Source organism: Polypterus senegalus, chromosome 18 (genome assembly GCF_016835505.1).
Source record: "Polypterus senegalus isolate Bchr_013 chromosome 18, ASM1683550v1, whole genome shotgun sequence".
Taxonomy (NCBI): Eukaryota; Metazoa; Chordata; class Cladistia; order Polypteriformes; family Polypteridae; genus Polypterus; species Polypterus senegalus.
The window spans coordinates 73,355,454-73,374,986 of NC_053171.1; the positions used below are offsets into that span (position 1 = coordinate 73,355,454).

A 19,533-nucleotide genomic window follows, 5' to 3' on the forward strand; every position below is an offset into this window, starting at 1 on the left:
TTATTCTAATAAGCCAAGTCCTAAGTTCTAATGTGCCTGTTTTAACTGGCTGGCTCTTTGATAAAGATAAATCGTGTCGCATATGTAGCTTCGCCGTGCGTTATCGAAAGTCCACTAAGCTCCTCCACTCTTCGATTGTTTTATACGTCTTACGAACGTGCACGAGACAGATTTACTAATATACTAATCCTACCCCACCCGCCGTTTGGTAGCTTGATTAAGAAGCTGTGTTCCGGCTTGAGACTTTTAAAATCTGGTCACCAAAGGTTTACCCCAAAAACACGTAAAAAGAAGAAGATCAAACTGATACATCACATATATTACACTCGGGGGGCTTCTGATCTGAAGATCTGTACGTTGGACCGGTTTTATCCTCCGACAAAAAAATATTTCAGCGTGACTCTCGCGGTTATTACAGGGTGGTTGTCATTAGCGCTATTTCGTGGACATGAATTCAACTGACTGCAATTGTCGAGTTTGGGTGTTTCTCCAATGTCCTCCGTTACTCTTTCACATGCCAAGGTTTTAGGTAACTCTGGGTGCAGACGTGCACCAGTGTGCCCCTATGATAGACTGGCATCCCTGTGGTAAAACTGACAGCCGCTAAAAGTGGATGAATAGGAGACCAGAACTTCCAGGACATGGTGTGCCAGACAGTCACCTTATCATTTGTGCAGTACTGGATTGTCATCGTTAGGGGCACAACAAAGTTTCTGCAAGGTAAGATGGAGCAGTGCTTGAATAGGAACCAAATTACTGACTGGAAAATACTTATGGTGATACAATAACATTTGACTGAAGAGCAGGAGGGTGGCCATGAAACTTTGAGTGTAAAGTAAGTAATGGTGCCTGTACTCTGGGCAGGTCCTCTGTGAAACTTCAAGCACCACAATATACTAACATTTAATTGTATAACCGGGCCAAGGACAGGTACACACTAAGAAAAGGTTGCCAGTACTCTAGGCTGAAACTAGAAGAGGCAAGTTCCAGTCCACTTCAAACACTTGAAGGGCACTGTCAGGAACAAAACGTTCTTAAATTGCCCAATTGGCCAGAACATCAGGGTCCATAGGTGTTAACAAACCTTGGGCAGGATGCTAGTCCAGTGCACTAAACCTGCATCCCCTATATACAATCCAGCCTGTCATCATTTTTCTTGCATTTCCTTTTGTCTTTGGCTAATGGAAAAAATCCAGATGAGAAGGCAGTCTGAAACCCTCACGTGGGTGGACATTGCCAGGCCCTTCCTTCTTGTTTGGGCCACTATTGTCAACACTTGACCAAACACAGCCACCACCTCCTGGGAATGCCGATTGGATGTTGCCAGCCTTTTTCTGTCTCAGGTCGATCACATGATGTTTAGCCCCTGCGAGTTCACTGAAACACCCCAACTTGACAGTAACTCCATTCTGCCTATAAGCTGTCGATGGGAATTTACAAATGACATGGCTTCTTTTGAGTTCTCTTTTTCTGTCATGAAGTGAACATGTCCTTTATTATGCTTGCATGACTGAAACAGAAGATACAAGCGTAAATATTAAATGGCACCCCTTCATTCATGGACTTTCCAAGCCAGCTCATGCCAATGGGCATAAAGCAGGTCTGAAGGTCAGGGTATCATCACACACAAATCAGTGGTCAGTCAATGAGATGCACACATGCCATAGGGTATGGGAGAAAACCAAAGTGCCTAGGGACACTGACAAAATAACATGCCCGTTAAAACACCAACTTGAACCTAGGACTGGAGAGCAACAGTGCCAAAACACCAAGGACATGTGAAGTTACAGTTGGCATATTGTGACACTCCACGTATTTCTTGTTAAATAAGTTAGTTAAGGACACAGGGCAATGGCTCACACAGCTTTGCAAGGGCAGGTTTGGGACATGGCATGAATCAGATATTCCAATCAGCTGTATTCTTCTTCAGTAAAGGGTCCGTTACATCAGGCAGCTAGATGTTGGCACCACAATGTTAGCATTGAGTTGCTATATTTACCAGCCCATCCTGTAAGGTTAAGTAGGCACTCTGAATCACACAATGTGACAGTTCTAGCCATCCCATACATGTACTGACCATGCATAACCTTCTCACACACATGTAATCCAATTCATGGTTATGGGGTCCTGGAACCTAACCCAGCAGCACCTGGGTACAAGGCAGGAATTAGGCCTAGATTGAAAACCAGTACACTACAGGGTCCACTCAGGCACTCCATGCACAGAGGATAATTTGAAATCATCAAGTTCTATTAGGGTCTTGGGATGAATTTCCAAGGGGATACAGAGAGAATGTGCATATTCCACAACATCAACATCTGTACGCAGGCTGCTGAATCTGTGTCAAACTTCCATGCAGTGCACCACAGTGCTGTCAATCTAATGAATTATCTGAAATTTAAGGACCGTGGGGTATGGGGTGGAATATGATAGGTCTCTCCTTTGGCTTATCATGCTGTTAACTTGGGATTTTTGAGTAATTCATGATATTGGCCAAATCAGACTGGTGCCCCTTGGATTCTCATTTTTGTTAACAATAGAAATATCAGCATTGCCACATTATAAATTTGGGCAAAACCAAATTAGCAGGCATCAGAAAGGATTCCAAATAGATCCCAACTGAGCACACATTCAGACAGAAGTTCTGCAAGGACATTCATGACAGCCACTGTCTATATAGCGTGTACTTCAACAAGGGCCAATGCAGAGGACACAAAGACTCTCAGATGATACAGAAAGCCAATCAAACTCAAAAAGACAAAATGGGGAGAACCAGAAAAACACTGGAAAAAGTATTTCGACATTTACATTTGGAGTAAAGCACAACTGGAGTACAGTGAGCAGTTCAGGACCTCAGAAAACTAGAAAGCAATGGGAGACGCATTGACCAGACTGAACTGCTTGGACAGATGAAGGAAACTTAAAACCATCCAGTCTGGGGCAGACTTTGGAGGATCAAATGGCTTAACCAGTAACTGTAAATTGGTACCACTCATGTGCCTTGTGTTGATGATGCCAGGATAGACTTTAGCCCACTGTGGACTATAAGTGGGCAAGCAGGTTCAGTAAATAGATGGATTCACCATTTAACAAAGTAATGTTAACTGCATTTTAGAATTAATAGATTGTCCAACTGTACACAGAAAGAAACAAATAACCATTTCAAACATAGTTAATCAAATTCAGAGCTGGAACGCACACTGCACAGAATGCCCACTCACACAGCAGCACATATTTAGGGATGTTAGAAAGATTGGAGTACCCGGATAAAAACACAGAGATTTGGGGAGAACGTGCTAACTCCACACTGATGGAGACTGGCCTGACAGTTCAGCGAAAATGTGGCTTTGGGGTTGAAGCTGTTCCTGAAGCATGCAGAGTATGTGGTGAGACTCCAGTATTGCTTTCTAGGAGGCAGAAATGAAAATTGAGGATGAGCTGGATGGCTTTCATAAGAGATGATGGATTCAGTCCTCCTCATATAGCCAGTGAAGAAGATGGTACAAAGCAGTGGAAGGTCAGCCTTTGGAGGATTTTACAATCCTAGTGAATCAGATTACCAAACCACATTGTGATGCATCTGGTCATGATACTTCTAATAGTGCAGCAGTAGAAGTTCACTAGTGTTTTGGTTGCCACCCCAAATCTTTTCAGCCTCCTCAGGAACAAGATTTGGGAGGAAGCAGATGGTGTTGACAGACCTCAACAGGCTGCCCTGTACTTTACCCACCTGCTGGTTTATGCCCAAATGTGCTATACATATCTTGTCACATAAGTGAGCATAGGAGGCACCTTCATGGCTCTGATGATCTATATCACTATGGGAAAAGAGGGGCGCTGTCGCAGACCACATTGTCTATTCTTGCACAGTTCCGAAGGATCGCAGTCAGAACAGGCCTGACCACACCCCATGATCTCCTGAGCCCTGTCCAAGCAAGGCATGAGGGATATAAAAAAAGCCCCCCAACGGAAGTGCACATTTGTTTTGGACCGAACTGCAGATAAGGTAGAAAGCGAGAAGGCTGCAGAGACACACTTTACTGAGCAGCCATGGTGCTGTTATTGGCAGAAGCTGTGTATTTTTTTATTTGTATCATTTATGTTTGTTATTTAAATAGTGACCTGCTCGATTCCCCTACTTTTGAACATGGATCTGTCCCTCAATATACAATCTGTACTTCCATCTGCACTTTTTTCCCACTATTGTCTATTACAGTCTCTATATTTTACAGATCGGTTTGGCACTATGTATAGTATGTTAGACCATTCTTCTGCTACACTTATTTATTCATACATCATGTTATTGTATGTGTGATGGATGGATCCATTTCCTTACCTGACCAGGAGGACAGTATAACAAACTGTAAGGAAGGGTGGGGGGGGGGTGTACTGGAACTGACATCCCTGCAGCAACGGAAGGGAATCAATTACCAGGATGGAGGGCCAGTATAATGGATGGACAGCCCGGGTGGAGAAGGATCCCAACTGTGTTTAGTGGTCCCCGTCCAGGTCAGAAGGCCAGAAATGTGGGACAATGGGTGGCCATGTGTGCATAGTGGCAGCATCCCTTGTAGGCAAGTCTCTTTATGGACACCCGCAGGGAAGCATGGAGTTGTGGCCCCATAAGGCTGCTCTGTTGAGTTCCAATGGGGCTGCTAGTGGCAGATGAATGCTCTATTTTTAAACCTGACCTGGATGCGCTTCCTGGAACAACCAGAGTGGGTATAAAAGGAAGCTCTCTATTTTGCTCAGGGAGTCAGACTTGGGAGAGGAGAAGGACAATACTCTCCTGGCTAGAGTGGAGGTATATATATGTATATTTACATACTGTATATATGAACCCAGGACTGTTTGTGTGTAGCTGTGTCTGGGGTTTGGTGACACCCCCCACAATCCCCCACAGGCCACACTGTTGAACATCTGGACAGTTCTGATCATCTTACTGCCGCCTCAGGCCTACTGAGCAGCAGATCTCCAGTATCCAAGTCAGATGTTCACATCAGTCTGATGGTTTGTTATAAATGTATATTTTCTCTCTTTTACTTGAACTCCCCTTGGGGATAAATAAAGTATCTAAAACTAACTTAAAACCTAACTTTAGATTGTTTTTTTTATGATGAAAAGACCCTCATATCTATAAAAAGAATGTCAAGATCCATAAACAATGAGACTTCTAAAAACATGTGCCTTAGATAAAATCATTGTTGAAATAGTAATTATGCATTTTGTTATATACAGGTTTTCTATATTCAATTTTTTTTTGGTAATTGCCATTTAATTATCCTTTCTGTATATGTATTTGTGCACGTATACAATTGTCAGTAAATAGTTTATGTGAAAAAAAAAGAATTACAAAGATGAAAATTGTAGCCTTATTTTGCGCCAGACGACAACCGCCCTGATCGGTCCAGCAGGTGGCAGTAGCACCGCGAGGACGCGGCTCTTCTCTAAACGTTGCCTTCTGTTTTTTCTCCAAAAGACATGGCTATTTAAAAAAAAATAAATTAAGTGCTAAATTTCTATCTGGATCCTTCGAAGCCATCATAACAATACACCTCGTTATAACAGAACTGTAGCGTCTCTCGCACGATCTAATCCTACGCCTTCATTTCCCGAGGACGGCTTCGTCTGAAAGGCGGGGCCGGTCAGAGGTCACCGCGGCAGACATGGCCAGCCAAGAGTTGCGCGGAGAGCTGAAGCACCGTGACGGAGAGACGAGAGCAGTCACGTTAGCGGTTTCTAGCACCCTACCGGCTCTCCTTCACGGTGTCCGACAGCTGAGGGAGCAGGTTGCCGTAGTGCTCAACGAGCTGGTGGAGCACGAGAAGAGTGGCGCTTTACAGACAACAAGCACACCGCAGTCGGACGGTAAGCGCGCACGGGGAAGCCAAAGGGCCACGAGCCTAAAGTGGGCGTAACGTAGACTCGTGGTTGGAGAATAGGGGCGTGTCACTAACCGACTTTGGGCGCGCATGCGTATTAAAACTAAGTGCCGGACGGAAGTGCTTCTTTTGCAGTGAAGTGCAAATCGTTCTTTTTAGTTCACCAAAATGCTTTGAATCACTGATTCGTTCACTTCAAAAACAACAAGCTGTATTCTAGTTTAAAGTCTAGAATAGTATCATAACAGCGTAACAACTTTAACCACCAAACGATATAAAAAGCAAGCAACAAGATTAATAGTCATTTTATAGAATTTTGACAATAAATACAATTTCAATAATCTTCTTCTTCTTTCGGCTGCTCCCATTAGGGGTTGCCAAAGCGGATCATTTTCTTCCATCTCTTTCTGTCCTCTGCATCTTGCTCTGTTACACCCATCATTTGCATGTCCTCTCCCACCACATCCATAAACCTTCTCTTAGGTCTTCCTCTTTTCCTCTTGCCTGGCAGCTATATCCTTAAAATCCTTTTCACAGTATACCCAGCATCTCTCCTCTGCACATGTCCAAACCAGCGCAATCTTGCCTCTCTGACTTTGTCTCCCAACTGTCCAGCTTGAGCTGACCCTCTAATGTCCTCATTTCTAATCCTATCCATCCTCATCACACCCAGTGCAAATCTTAGCATCTTTAACTCTGCCACCTCCAGCTCTGTCTCCTGCTTTCTGGTCAGTGCCACCGTCTCCAGTCCATATAACATAGCTGGTCTCACTACCATCCTGTAGACCTTCCCTTTCACTCTTGCTGATACCCGTCTGTCACAAATTACTCCTGACACTCTTCTCCACCCATTCCACCCTGCCTGCACTCTCTTCTTCACCTCTCTTCCACAATCCCCATTACTCTGTACTGTTGATCCCAAGTATTTAAACTCATCCACCTTCGCCAACTCTACTCCCTGCATCCTCACCATTCCACTGACCTCCCTCTCATTCACACACATGTATTCTGCCTTGTTCCTACTGACCTTCATTCCTCTCCTCTCTAGAGCATATCTCCACATCTCCAGGGTCTCCTCAACCTGCTCCCTACTATCGCTACAGATCGCAATGTCATCAGCAAACATCATAGTCCATGGGGACTCCTGTCTAATCTCGTCTGTCAACCTGCCCATCACCATTGCAAATAAGAAAGGGCTCAGAGCCGATCCCGGATGTAACCCCACCTGCACCTTGAATACACCCGTCACTCCTACCACAGACCTCACCACAGTCACAATTCCCTCGTCCATATCCTGTACAACTCTTACATACTAGAAAAAAACTATTCTACAAATGGAACCTTAGAATAGTGCACACATCATGACAAAACTGTGATAACATTGAAATATGACTAAATAAAACAGTTTTCAGTTTTAATCTCCTGCAATTTCCTTCTTTTCTTTGCCATTTTCCTTTCTGATGCCATCTCCCATACATATATCATCAGTGAACTGAACCAAGATTCAGTGTACAGCAAGTCTCTTGTCTGTAGTTCGTTCCTCCATTCAGCACACAAACTGATTCTTTTGGTGAACTTGTTCAGTGTACTGTACTGCAAGTCTCTTGTCTGCAGTTTTTGAACAAACTTGCAGTGGTTCTCCAGATCAGTAGGGTGCATATTGGTTCAGTCAGTCAGTGTACTGAGATGGTCGTAGTCACTCAATCAGAGTGGTGAGCCGATTATTGGGAGGTGCTTGGTGTCATCTACCAAGTCAGTCATTGGTTAGTTGCCATCACAACCATTTTGCTGAAACAGTTTACCAATAGACTATTTCTCGAAGACGGCAGCCATTTAAGTGAAGTTAAGGTGATAGTTTCAGACTGTCGCAGAATGCAATATAAAATATAGCATGCCTCGAACAGAGCCATTTTTTTTAATGTCATTGTAACAGTACATTCGTTCATTCAGACACCAAGACAAATACAAAAGAGCTAGCTTGTTTGTTCTTTACACATCACTATTCTCTTGAGCGCCATGTTCCTGTGCGGCCTTTCCAGATGTCTGTCATACTGGGAGTGATGCTGACAATTAATTTCTTATGCCTTTTATCCTTTTTTCAAATAGAACTTAATGTGAAATGTATGCAGAATTAAATTTTTTCAAAATCTTTCTTGTGCAGTACTAGAAAGCATCCTTTAAACTTACCAGAATTTGTCGTTAAATGGCTGTAGATGGTTTCAAAACAGCTTCACAAATGCAGCAAATACTCGCTTGGAGCCCCACAAAGTCATCGGACTCCTGCTTAAATGCAAAGTCTACAAATAAAACCAATCTTGAAAGATCTTACTTGGTTACATAGAAAGTAATCGGTGCAAGGGAGTGTTTTCTGTTTTTGTCCTTTATCAAGGCAGTAAACTGACAAAACAAAGATGATCTTTAATAGACGGTGGTCTCAACATTATTGGCATCCCAAAAGATGGCAATGATTTGCATTTTTAAAGGTATATACCACCCAAAATGTTTATTATATGTTATTTACCCTGTGCAGTTTGTAGTGTTGGCCAAAAACAAAAATCACATACAGTATTTTCATGGAGGAATGAAAGAAAAAAGTTTGACATCACAGAAGACAATGGTGGCCATGGATGCGAAAAATGCCCACGGGGGAAAAAGGGGAAAAAAAATCTCACATTACTCATGTCGCACAATTCACATGTCTGTTATCCAGTCGCATGCTCAAAATGCACGTTTAATTTTTTTTTTTTGCTAAAACATTGATACGTAGATACTTCCAGCATACTTTGTGGACTTTCTAAATTGAAGACCACCCTCTCCCCTTCGTGATTTAGTCAGCAGACCTGTATTCAATTTGAAAAGAGACTGCCATAAGACCTTAGTTTCCTGTATATGATGTCTGCTGATTTTTCTGGAAGTAGCTAACAGCATTTTATCAAAAACGCATACCACTGGGTAACTGATATGTGGATTATGTGACACAACTAATGTGAGATTTATTTTCTTTTTCCCCAAGAACGTTTTTAGCATCCTTTGCCGTTGTACAGCATGGGTTGCAATTTGGTTCTATCATATCAAACTTTTTTTTTTTATCTTGTTCTACATGATAACATGACATAAAAATTTTTTGCAGCCACCACTTTAAACTACATGAGTAATGTGTAAAAAAATATCATTTTTTGGGTGGAGTATTCCTTTAAGCTGCACTGTTGTGGCCTTCCATGACAGTTTTCAGAGTACCGTATATACTTGCGGATAAGTTGAACTTGATTTTACAGTATAATTTCTGATATTTTATTATGTCAGTCATATAAGTCAAATGTGGAAAACTCACGCTGCCTTTTTTTCTATGTGGGTGCGGCAATGCGGTGTATCAGTGTGTGCTCCTAACCTCCCTCTCTGTCTATTATGCCTACGTGACCACACTGTAATACTTGAACTACTCTGAAGCAACGTTAGCTCTGATTTGTGTTTTTTGTATCTCACACCCTCATACACATTTATCGTAAGAGCATCTCTTATCTATGATGGAGCGTTCGATCGGAAGAAAATATGAAGTTGGTTTTAAATTAAACGTTGTTGAAGTAGCGAAAGAAATTGGTAACTGCGCTGCTGCAACAAAATTCGATGCATCTGAGAAACTGGTGCGAGATCGGAGGAGGCAAGAAGATGTAAAAAAAAAAAAAGTGTCGCATTTTTGAACGGGCGTATAAATCAGAGTTTGATTTTTATGATCATTTTTTCGGGTTTCAAGACCTGACTTATACGTAAATTGATATGGTATATAAAGATATATACAAACAGTGGCCTAACTTCCTACAGCAGGAGAAATGAGCTGAAGAGTAGCAAAAACTGAACAGGTATCATATGAGTACTACCACTTGAAAGCCAACACAAGGCGCTTTTGGTTTTCATATTGGCTCTGCTTTTTCACAGAACAAGCAGCAATTAGCCTGGTAGTCCTCTGGCAGGTTGCAGTGAGCCAAGTGAATAGGATGGAGCCATCACCCTATGGTCGGTAAAGGAGTTTTTGCCCACCTAGTTCACCTCTCAGGTTACCATGTACACATCACTGCTTTCACATCTGAAAAGTGCGCAAATTCTCAAGCATGTAGCACAGGTTCGGTGCTTCATCATTTAAGGGTTCTCGTGTTGCAAGTGGTCATTTATTTAATGGTTCAAGAGGACAGCCAGTGCCACCGTTTTCTGTACCCTCCAGTTTTGCTATAGTCACTGCCTATACAGAGTGCTTTATAAATGGACACAGGTAGACATCACCTGGTGTCCCACTTTACAAATCAACACTGTAACACATGGCCCGTCTGCCAGTCTTTGAAATTGTAAACTTGTATGGGCTGAGGAGCTATGTGGAAAAACAGACAAATCCTAAACAAGGAACTGAACCCTTCTTGTCTTTAAAATCCTTCTTTGACAGATGAAGAAGAGGAAGATGACAGCGATGAGGAAGATGGTGATGTGAAAATCAAAAAGTCTCACTCCACGCCTCCACCTCCTAAACGGAAACGGCAAAACCCACCTTTGAATCCCAAGAGCTGCACCTAACATCTTCTTCTGTAGTCTACTTCAAGCGATATAGGTTGGACATTTTATATCTTTTGAAAGATGCCATTTATGTTGAAATTTTTCGGTTTAGCAGATTAAACTTTTTTTGTCAAAGGTAATCTTTTTTTCCCAAATCTGGTCGGTCCTGTTAACTGACTTGACACCCGGACCAACAATTTCACCTCATCTTATTTAGCTTACACAGTAAACACACTGGGAGTGTTCCCGTATACAGGCGTCATTGTCATTTAATGCTTAACCATTAGATTATACTGCCAATGTAGCACTCCGCTTTATCATAAAACATTACTAAACTACGGGTGTTTCTTTTATGAGGCCATTGTTAGTTGTCCCATCTTGGGCTGCTCCTTCCTGCCTTGCACCCCTCCAAATTGTTAAAAGGACAGCTTTGAGCTCCTGTGCAGAAATACCACGGCCCCACCATACACCAGTGTTTTTATTTAATCACCATCAGCAGTAAGGAGTTGCCATTTGTTGTTGGACAACGATTTGGGAAATGGGATTGAACAAGATAGAAACAACCGACTGCAGACACAACTTCACAATTAATGAAGATTAATAAATGTACCCAGAATTTTACAGACTCGCATCAAATGTATGTTTTAATCACATGAATCATATTAGCAGCTCACTACTCAAAGCACTAAATGCAGAGATGATGCGGGATTTGAACCTATTACCTGATAGTTGCTAAATGGTAGCTGATCCACTGTGCCATTTGTGCAGATCCCTGACAAAGTAGTGTTACCACTGTGACAGCCTGAAGAAAATTAAACGCGCAAACACGTATGCGAACCATCTTTTACTTTGTACCAACTGATAGTTGGGCTTCAGCAACATGTCATTTGCGCATTTTCTTTTTCTTCAGTTTTACTCTACAATAAAATCACACTTGTTTTCTTAAACTTTTTGTGAAAGTGTTTCTTGGATATTTGGGCTTCAGTCTTCACACATCATATGAAAATTGTCATTATTACTATAACATATGAAAACATTTTCTGTTTTAGCTGTGTGTTCAGCATTTCTTGCCTCGCATTTCCTCTGTCATTCTATATTTACACAGATTGTTGTAGACACCGAACACACATGAACCGTATAGATTTCAGATCAAGGTATTTCATTACATGTATAATTCCTTACAAATGCATCGCCAGATAAACACTTCAACACAGACTTCAGCTGTGAGGATTGAAGCAGGGTGATCCCTTCATCTGGGTGAATGGGTGGTGGGGGTTAGCAGGCTGCGTTCTGCTAATCCACACATTTGCAGAACAAAAGAGGGCTGTTAGCACAATGATAAGATGCCAAGAGCTTCTTGGCTTAAGTCAGGAAAATTTGAAGAGGTCATTCAAGTCAAATTGGGAAGCTGCCGCACCCACCACACGACGAAACAATTTAGGATCCCGTTTGGCAACCCCCCAGGCAGACACGCGGTTCAGTCCCACCCTCCAGAAATGACTCTCTATCTGCCGCAGCCAGGTGTGATGTGGGCAACCCCTTGATCTGGTCCAGCCACTCGGGTCCCCAACAATAAGGATCTAATGAGCTGGGTCACCCTCGGGGAAACGCCACATGGCCGTAGTGCCATAACTGACGCTCCCTCACAACACAGGTAATGTGCCTTATTCGGGACTGACTCTATGAGCAACTGCTCATTTGACAAAGTCACTCCAACGGTACCCAAGGATTTTCCGGAGAGACACAATATCAAAGGAGTGCAGTCTTCATCTCCGGTCACTGGACAGCGTCCATGTCTCGCAACAATATAGCAAGACAGGAAACACCAGGACTCTAAAGGACCTTTGTCCTTTTGCATAGATATCAGGACCACCACACACCCCTTTCCAGCAACCTCATGACCCGCCATGCTCTCCCAATCTGTCTGCTGACTTCACTGCCAAGGTAAGTAAACCCCTCGACAAGGTCGACACTCACTCTGCAAGCAGACACTCTGCTGATGGCTGTGCCCAAGAGGTCATTAAAGGGCTGGCTCTTGGTTTTTATCACATGCCCAGGCACTCAGACTCCTCCCTCAGTCTCTAGAGTGACCCAATCAGAGCCTCCATTGACTCCGTGAAGATCACAGAATCATCAGCAAAGTCAAGATCCGTGAATCTTTCTTCACCAACAGATGCCCCACAGCCGCTGGACCCTATGACCTTGCCCCACACCCAGTCCACACAAGCATTGAACAGAGATGGAGCAAGAACACACCCCTGACAAACCCCACAATCAACTGGGAAAAACACAGACGTTCTGCCTCCACTCTGCACAGCACTCATAGTACCAGTGTACAGGCTGCTCATGATATCCAGCAACCTCGAGGGGATCCCGTGAACCCTCAGGATGTCCCACAGGGCAGCTCGATCAACTGAGTCAAACGCTTTACGAAAATCGACAAAGGCTGCCTTGCAGCCAGAGGTCAGGGACAACAACAAAAAGAAAATTGTAAGCTTCAGGGATTTTAGTGTTAATCAAATATGGTAAAAGTGGAGTTTGCATGTTTTTCCAACTATCACAAGATGAGGACATCAGGTTTACTGGTGTTTCCAATCTGGCCACATTGTAGAGTACAAGTGTGCCTGGTGATGAACTGGCAGTCAGTCCTAGGTGGACTCCAGGCTTGCACCTAGGGATGGTTGGGTAGAGGCTCACTATGGCAGTAGACTAGATGAACAGCTCATGCAATGGACACATTGTCATTAAGGGCCAGTTTTGTACTTGAACACAATCAATGAGACAAAGTAACTGTGTCCTCGGTCTAGATATTTTAATACCAAAATTACGTTCAAACATAATTTTATTATATCACAGTGCAATTCATTGAAAACAAAAAGCAGAAACCAAGTACCTTGAATTTTAGAAGCACAAAATACCCAACAATAGTTAAACCAAAATTGCATTGATTTATTCCCCCCTCTTTACAAGTCATTAGAGCTCCCATTAAGTTCCACACATTTTAAGGATACAGCAAACGAACACACATCTTTGGCATCTGGCGTACCCCCTCACGGCAAGAGCAGCCTGTCCTTACACCACATTTTAATATGGCTTACCATTAGGAAATGCAGCTTTGACCAATCATTCCCCATCTCAATAGGCTGTGGCAAGAAAAAAGGAAAACGAGCCAATGGAGGTCTCATTAAGAAACTAACAATGACATTACTGGGATTAGTAAATGTACTTTCCATTTCAAAATGGTCACATTTTTATGAAAAAGTACACATAATTCTAAATGAAGACTTTTCACAACAATATCCATTAATAAATCAGGTCTCATGATGTTCAGGACGGTATAGTGCCATAACCACGTTGTTCAAACAGCCCCTAAAATTGCTGCTAATGCTTCCAACCACGTAACACAGACATGAAAATCAAAAAGCCCTGAAACTGTGGTCAACATTTAACTCCTTCTCCCGGTCTCCCGCTCTCAATTCTATGTTACAGACAGACCACCACATGATTCCCCAACTAAAGTGGCTATATGTTACACTGAATCACAGATAGGATGAACCAGTAACAGTGCACACATCAACGACCAAGTTTTTTGACATGACTCTGAAGCAAACCAAAGCCAAAAGTCCAAACATCAGTTACAGACTTATGATGAACTTGTGCATGCTAAACTGCAGGCGAATGCTTAAATATTACTAATAAATACAATACACTGGGGCTGCTGCATGTTAATCCCAGTGAAGGGTCACCCTTCTGTCTCATGATACTGTTTTCTTCTGATAAACACCTGTCTTCTGTTTGAAAACAGAATTAAAACAGAAAGAAAAACCCAGCATGGAGGGAACTAATCATTCTAACTCAGGTTTCCTCACGAGTGGAGGTTTTAAAAATACCTACACATATTGCAAAAGGGCAAACTTTACATTAAAACTTGTTAAAAAAAAAAGCATCAGAATGAGAGTACATTGTCAGTCATACATATTAACGAGTATCTGGACATCGAGGCGCATCCCTCAATGCCCTCAGAGTGTGCTGGAGGACCCCTGAGGGACACAAACCCCCTTCTACAAAGTCCTCTCTTAAGACATCAGCTGTAAAAATAGTTTCTTGATTCAAGAAATGTCCACATTGTACAACCTAAAGTGCAAGGTGTCACTTCACTGTGATTTCCAAGGGAAAAAAAGTATTTTTTTAGCAAATGTCTGAAGGTGTAAATTCTTTTTCAAGTTTGCAATTCATAAAAAAAAAAAACCCACAAAAGTCTAAGTGTCAATCAGCTGCAACCTGCTTATCTGATTTGAAGCCTTTGAAAACGTCTGCTGCCGATTGCAAATGACTGCTAAAAAGATGGGGATAATACAATAGCCAATGTTTTTGGGTTCTGCCCGAGTGCAAGAGTACAGAAATAGAAAAACTTGGAGGTAAGGAACCAAGAAAATAAGGGCCCACATCCAAAAGGGGAAGGACAGCAGGCGGCTCTTCAGGCTCTGCATCCAGGATGTCAGTCCCGTCTGCGACTCCCTTGGCACCTGTGCTACTTGCTCCAGTGTCAGGCTGTTGTAGGTCTGGTTGATCTCAAAGACGTAATAAAAGGCTGCCACGCTAACCAGTAAGTAGAGTCCCATGCCAATCCATCCCATACGCTGACGAAAGTTCATCATTCTCCATACTCCTTCCTGAAAGGCACAAAGAATGTTAAAATCAAAACAAATTTCATCGATACAAATAAGAGGTGATGTGAAGTTAGCATCAGCACTACGTTTACTTGGTCTTGAGTAAAAGAATGAAAACTGACATCCTCAAACCAGTAACATTATGAATTATCCAAACCATCTTGTGAAATTGTATGCTTTTACAGATTTCAACAACCAGATATAAGACAAATCATATTTTTATTTAGTGTGAAGCTGGGGTCAACTGCATGATGGGCAAGGCAGGAACAAACCCGTGATGGGGTGCCAGTTCGCTGTGCCGCTTATATAGATACAATGTTTAGAGCAGGGGTCTCCAACTCTAAAAGTTAATTAGTAGCAAAAACTGGTCACTAACTACGAAAATGGGTTAGAATGAAAACCTACAGCCACAGTAACCCTCCAGGACTGGATTTGGAAACCCCTGATTTAGAGTCAGCACATCCCTGGGATTCTTAAAGGAAATGCAGCATACATCATGAACATAAGGAGAACATACAAACTCGAGCTGGGAGGCAGCAAAGCTCACTGCTGTGCTTCCATGCTACCCTGAACATAACTGTACATACATTTGTTGAAAGAATACTCCATACAAAAATGATTATTTTTACATGTTACTAACACCATGCAGTTTGAAAGATGACAACGAAAAAAAATTGAATCTCTGTGGGACTTAATGGTGACCAATGCTGGACAGCAGCATAGCTAGGACTGCATGTGTTCACAGGGGGAAATTTGTTTTTTTTTAAGAGATGATCAATATATAAATATGACAAACAACATACATAACCCTTTCAAATAAACATAAAATGACTAAAAGCATTTCATTGTACATGGTACTTGTACACATAACAATAAAGAATTGAAATTAAAAAGAAAGAAGACTTCTGAAATGACAGTCCCAGTTGCAGTGACGTGCTATACAAGTTTATTGCTGATGGTATAAAGGAACCCCAGTCGCATTTCTTGACACATCTGATGAATAATTCCTTGGTGGAAAGTCTTCAGCATTACTGTGTCACAGAGAGGATACATGAAAATCATCCATGGAAAAAAATTGTGTTGCATAACGCACACATCAACCCATCCAGTTGTATGCTGACAACATGCAAATAAGCATGATAAATTAACAGTTAAATGAAAATAGTGCACAAACAGGTTGTTTGCTCAAAAGGGACTGCCCCCGCCCCCAGCCTTATTTTTTGAACAAGAGAACAAAACTATAAATGAAATTTGACAGACAAGAGGCGACCACTCAGTCCAACTGTCGCCCGTTTGTTTAGCTAATAACTAAGCTGTCCCAACATCTCATCCAAATCGTTCTTAAAAGGCTGTCAAGATCTCTGCTTCAGCTCCACATCTTGGTAGTTTCTTCCAGATTCCCACACTTCCTTGATTAAGGAAGTGCTTCCAGGCTTCCCATTAATTTCTGCTAAATCCCCAAGTATGTAATTCACCCTCAATCTGAAAAAAAATCAACTTACAGACTCCAATCTTCAATTCAGAAGTGCAATCCATTGTGACTGGACTTCCAGTTAATGGAGGACTCTCATTTTCCTGAGATTTTACTTTACTTCATTTTAGCAAAAAAAAAAAAAAGTATGCGGTTTGCTGGTTGTGTACAGATGACTAGATAAATGGATGATGCAACACCAGTAACATGAGTTTTTTTTTTTTATTAAAGGAGGTCTTTGATATTCTTTGCTATTGTCCAACACTGGTCAGTATTGACTTATATTGTATAAAAAGGTTTGTTATCTCTGTTCTGCATGAAAACAAGATTTTTTTTTTCTTGGCCATCATGATAAACTACATGAGTAAATTTAACATATAACAAAATATTTTTGGGTGAAATATTCGTTGAAACCCACATACTCCAATTAAGGGTCAAGGGGACTTAAGAAAGTGTCTGTCACAGAGCCCAAAGCATTAAACATACATTCAGCCATTTTTAAAATCTCCTTTATCCTGAGCAGGGTCATGGGGCTACAAGAGCCCATCCCAGCAAACATCAGGCACAAGGCAGGAACAATCCCCAGCCAGCATATACACAACACATGCATGCATGCACACACCAATTTCAGCATTGCCAATCCAGCTAACCTGCATATCTTTGGCCTGTTGGGGAAAATCCTTTCAGACATGGGGAGAACATGCAACTCCACACAGGAAGGACACATAACAAAGAACTGTAAACAAGGCTATAAAACAATAACAACCAAGCAGCAGCTCCAGGTAATTAAAAAACAAGATATGCAAAGCACATGCAAAACTCCCTCCAGGGCACTCAATACTTCTTTTAAATGTTGAGGCCAAACAATAGGCTTGCCCTCTGTGACCCACCCTGGTCTTTTCCATCCAGAGGAGGGCATGATAGCTCCTGGCATGATGGCTGCCCGAGATCCTTGACTTGGCTTTGGCACTGACCTATATTTATGCATTTGTGGCACTAACATCCCTGGAAGAGCAGCTTTAATTCTCCAAGTAATTTCAACCAATGTCCCCAACTCTTTCTCCTCTCCATTTCCTAACCGACTACATCAATTCAGGCATGCGGAGGAGGGGTCCTTGCGGGGCAGCATCGAGCGCGAGGCAGGAGCCCATCCTGGACAGGCAGTCTTTGGTCACACTGTCACATCCCGCCACTTTGCCGCTAACGTGTGCAGAAAAGCATTTTTTTGTCTTGTTTGTTTATCGTTCCGCCCACTCCACCATTAAAATAAACCCTTGCGGCCCTCACCTCGTTTGCAACTTACTCAGTTCTGCACACTGCGAACGGCAACGCTCTTCAAAATCACAACGAAATCGTAACAGCACTTGGGGCCATTCCTTGTTTCTATTCTGCTACCCTTTTTCAATCTCTCATTAGGTATTTAACGCTCACCGCCGTTTCAGGATAATAAAAGGCCCTCGGCGGGGTGGCCGGCTCCCTCTCCCGTCCGCTCGTGTCTTCGCTCACCTGTCCTCTTCACGACGCCGCTTCATTTCCCCTGCGCTTTTCTTTTCTTCCTGGCGCTTCCGTCTCTTCGAATCGCCACCATTGCCACCTCGTGCCTGCCACGGGCACACAACGAGTCAAACCAGCTAATCATATGATCGTCTGAAACTTCCTGCTAAGGACACCGTCAGCGCAACCGCGTCAGAGCCGCGGCAGTGCTGTTCTCAGGAGGCGGGCAAAGTGAGGCAAGAAAAGGGGAGTGGCTTTCGCCGAACGACAGGGGGCGTCGTAGAAGGCCGAGTCTTCCATAGCCATAGAATTACAAGACGCCGCGTGACCAGCAGCACCGTACGTCAACGTCGCCGCCATATTGCGAGTGGCACCATAGACCTACAGTCTATAGATAGACGCCGCAGTCACTGTATTGCCCTTTCGACACGATACGTCAGTGCGTCTGCCATATTGCGAGTGGCAAAGTGTCATTTTTAAACTAATACAGGTAGACGTGGAAACCGGGTTTTCTGATGAAAAAACAATAACGTTTAAAACAGTATCGTTTACATATACAAAAGATTTTGGTGAATCGTTTAAATGCAATTATTTATATACATTTATACACTAATAATGCCAATTATTAAATAATAATAATTATTAATAAATAATTCCTACCATATAAGTAACATTTCTCGGACAGCCTTCTTCCATCTCCGAAACATTTCTAGACTTCATCCTGTTCTTACGCAACACAGTACTGAAGTATTGGTTAATGCCAGAGTCACCTCCCGTAAAGATTACTGTAATGCTATTCTATCTGGCATCCCACCAAAACGTATCCATCTCTTACAACTTCTTCAAAGTTCTGCTGCCAGGATAATAACCTGCTGTTCTAAATCACTGAACATATCCCACCGATTTTCTCTCAACTTCACTGGCTCCCTGTTAACTACAGAATACAATACTAAATACCGCTCTTAACATTTAAAGCTCTCCACAACCTCACTGATCTCCTACAGACTTACACTCCTCTCACTCACTCAGATCCTCATCTGCAGCTCGACTTTCTGTACCACACGTCAGACTCAGTGCTATGGGAGCTCAAGCGTCTCTTGTAGTGCTGCTCAACTTGGGAATTCTCTTCTCTCTTATATACGTCAGCTCGATTCAACAACACATTTTAAAACTGCCCTCAAAACTTCTTTTCAAACTGGCATACCAATTGTGAATTTTGCACTGTTACTGCCAGTTATCTTTGTTTATTTGCTAATTATTGCTTTTTGATTTATCATTCTCTTGTTATAATTTTACTAATGTTGTTTAATTTTATTGTAAGGTGACCTTGAGTGCTAAGAAAGGCACCTATTAAATAAAATGTATTATTATTATTATTATTAATTATTGAGACGAAAGTTGACCAATGTCTGAAAGTCAAAATGGTAAGACTGGAACTGGAAGTCTGGTCTTTCTTTTAACAGTGAAATGATACAAA

General features: G+C 42.3%; 2 protein-coding genes across 4 annotated transcripts; one reads left to right on the forward strand and one right to left on the reverse strand.

Moving 5' to 3' along the window:
• The first annotated feature begins 5,599 nt into the window (after nt 1-5,599).
• Nucleotides 5,600-11,368, forward strand: si:dkeyp-55f12.3 (uncharacterized protein LOC568418 homolog). Its single transcript, XM_039741860.1, has 2 exons — nt 5,600-5,868; nt 10,315-11,368. Exons 1-2 carry the CDS (start codon nt 5,667-5,669, stop codon nt 10,440-10,442), a joined length of 330 nt encoding a protein of 109 aa, XP_039597794.1. The 5' UTR covers nt 5,600-5,666; the 3' UTR covers nt 10,443-11,368.
• Nucleotides 11,369-13,212: 1,844 nt separating this feature from the next.
• On the reverse strand, nt 13,213-18,287 carry tmem251 (transmembrane protein 251). Of its 3 annotated transcripts, none has more exons than XM_039741547.1 (2): nt 17,994-18,287; nt 13,213-15,094 (listed from the first exon to the last, which is right to left on the reverse strand). In XM_039741547.1, exon 2 carries the CDS (start codon nt 15,077-15,079, stop codon nt 14,681-14,683), a length of 399 nt encoding a protein of 132 aa, XP_039597481.1. In that variant the 5' UTR covers nt 15,080-15,094; nt 17,994-18,287; the 3' UTR covers nt 13,213-14,680. The 3 variants fall into 3 exon arrangements, with proteins under 3 accessions (XP_039597481.1, XP_039597480.1, XP_039597482.1); XM_039741546.1 differs by having other exon boundaries at nt 18,069-18,285; XM_039741548.1 differs by lacking the exon at nt 17,994-18,287 and adding an exon at nt 17,866-17,968.
• Between the last annotated feature and the right edge of the window lie 1,246 nt (nt 18,288-19,533).

Excerpts from the sequence above, each read along its gene's own strand:
- tmem251 (XM_039741547.1), bottom strand. The coding sequence starts at position 15,079 with ATGATGAACTTTCGTCAGCGTATGGGATGGATTGGCATGGGACTCTAC.
- si:dkeyp-55f12.3 (XM_039741860.1), top strand. The coding sequence starts at position 5,667 with ATGGCCAGCCAAGAGTTGCGCGGAGAGCTGAAGCACCGTGACGGAGAG. Across the intron at positions 5,869-10,314 it reads AAGCACACCGCAGTCGGACG|ATGAAGAAGAGGAAGATGAC; the intron begins GTAAGCGCGCAC and ends CTTCTTTGACAG.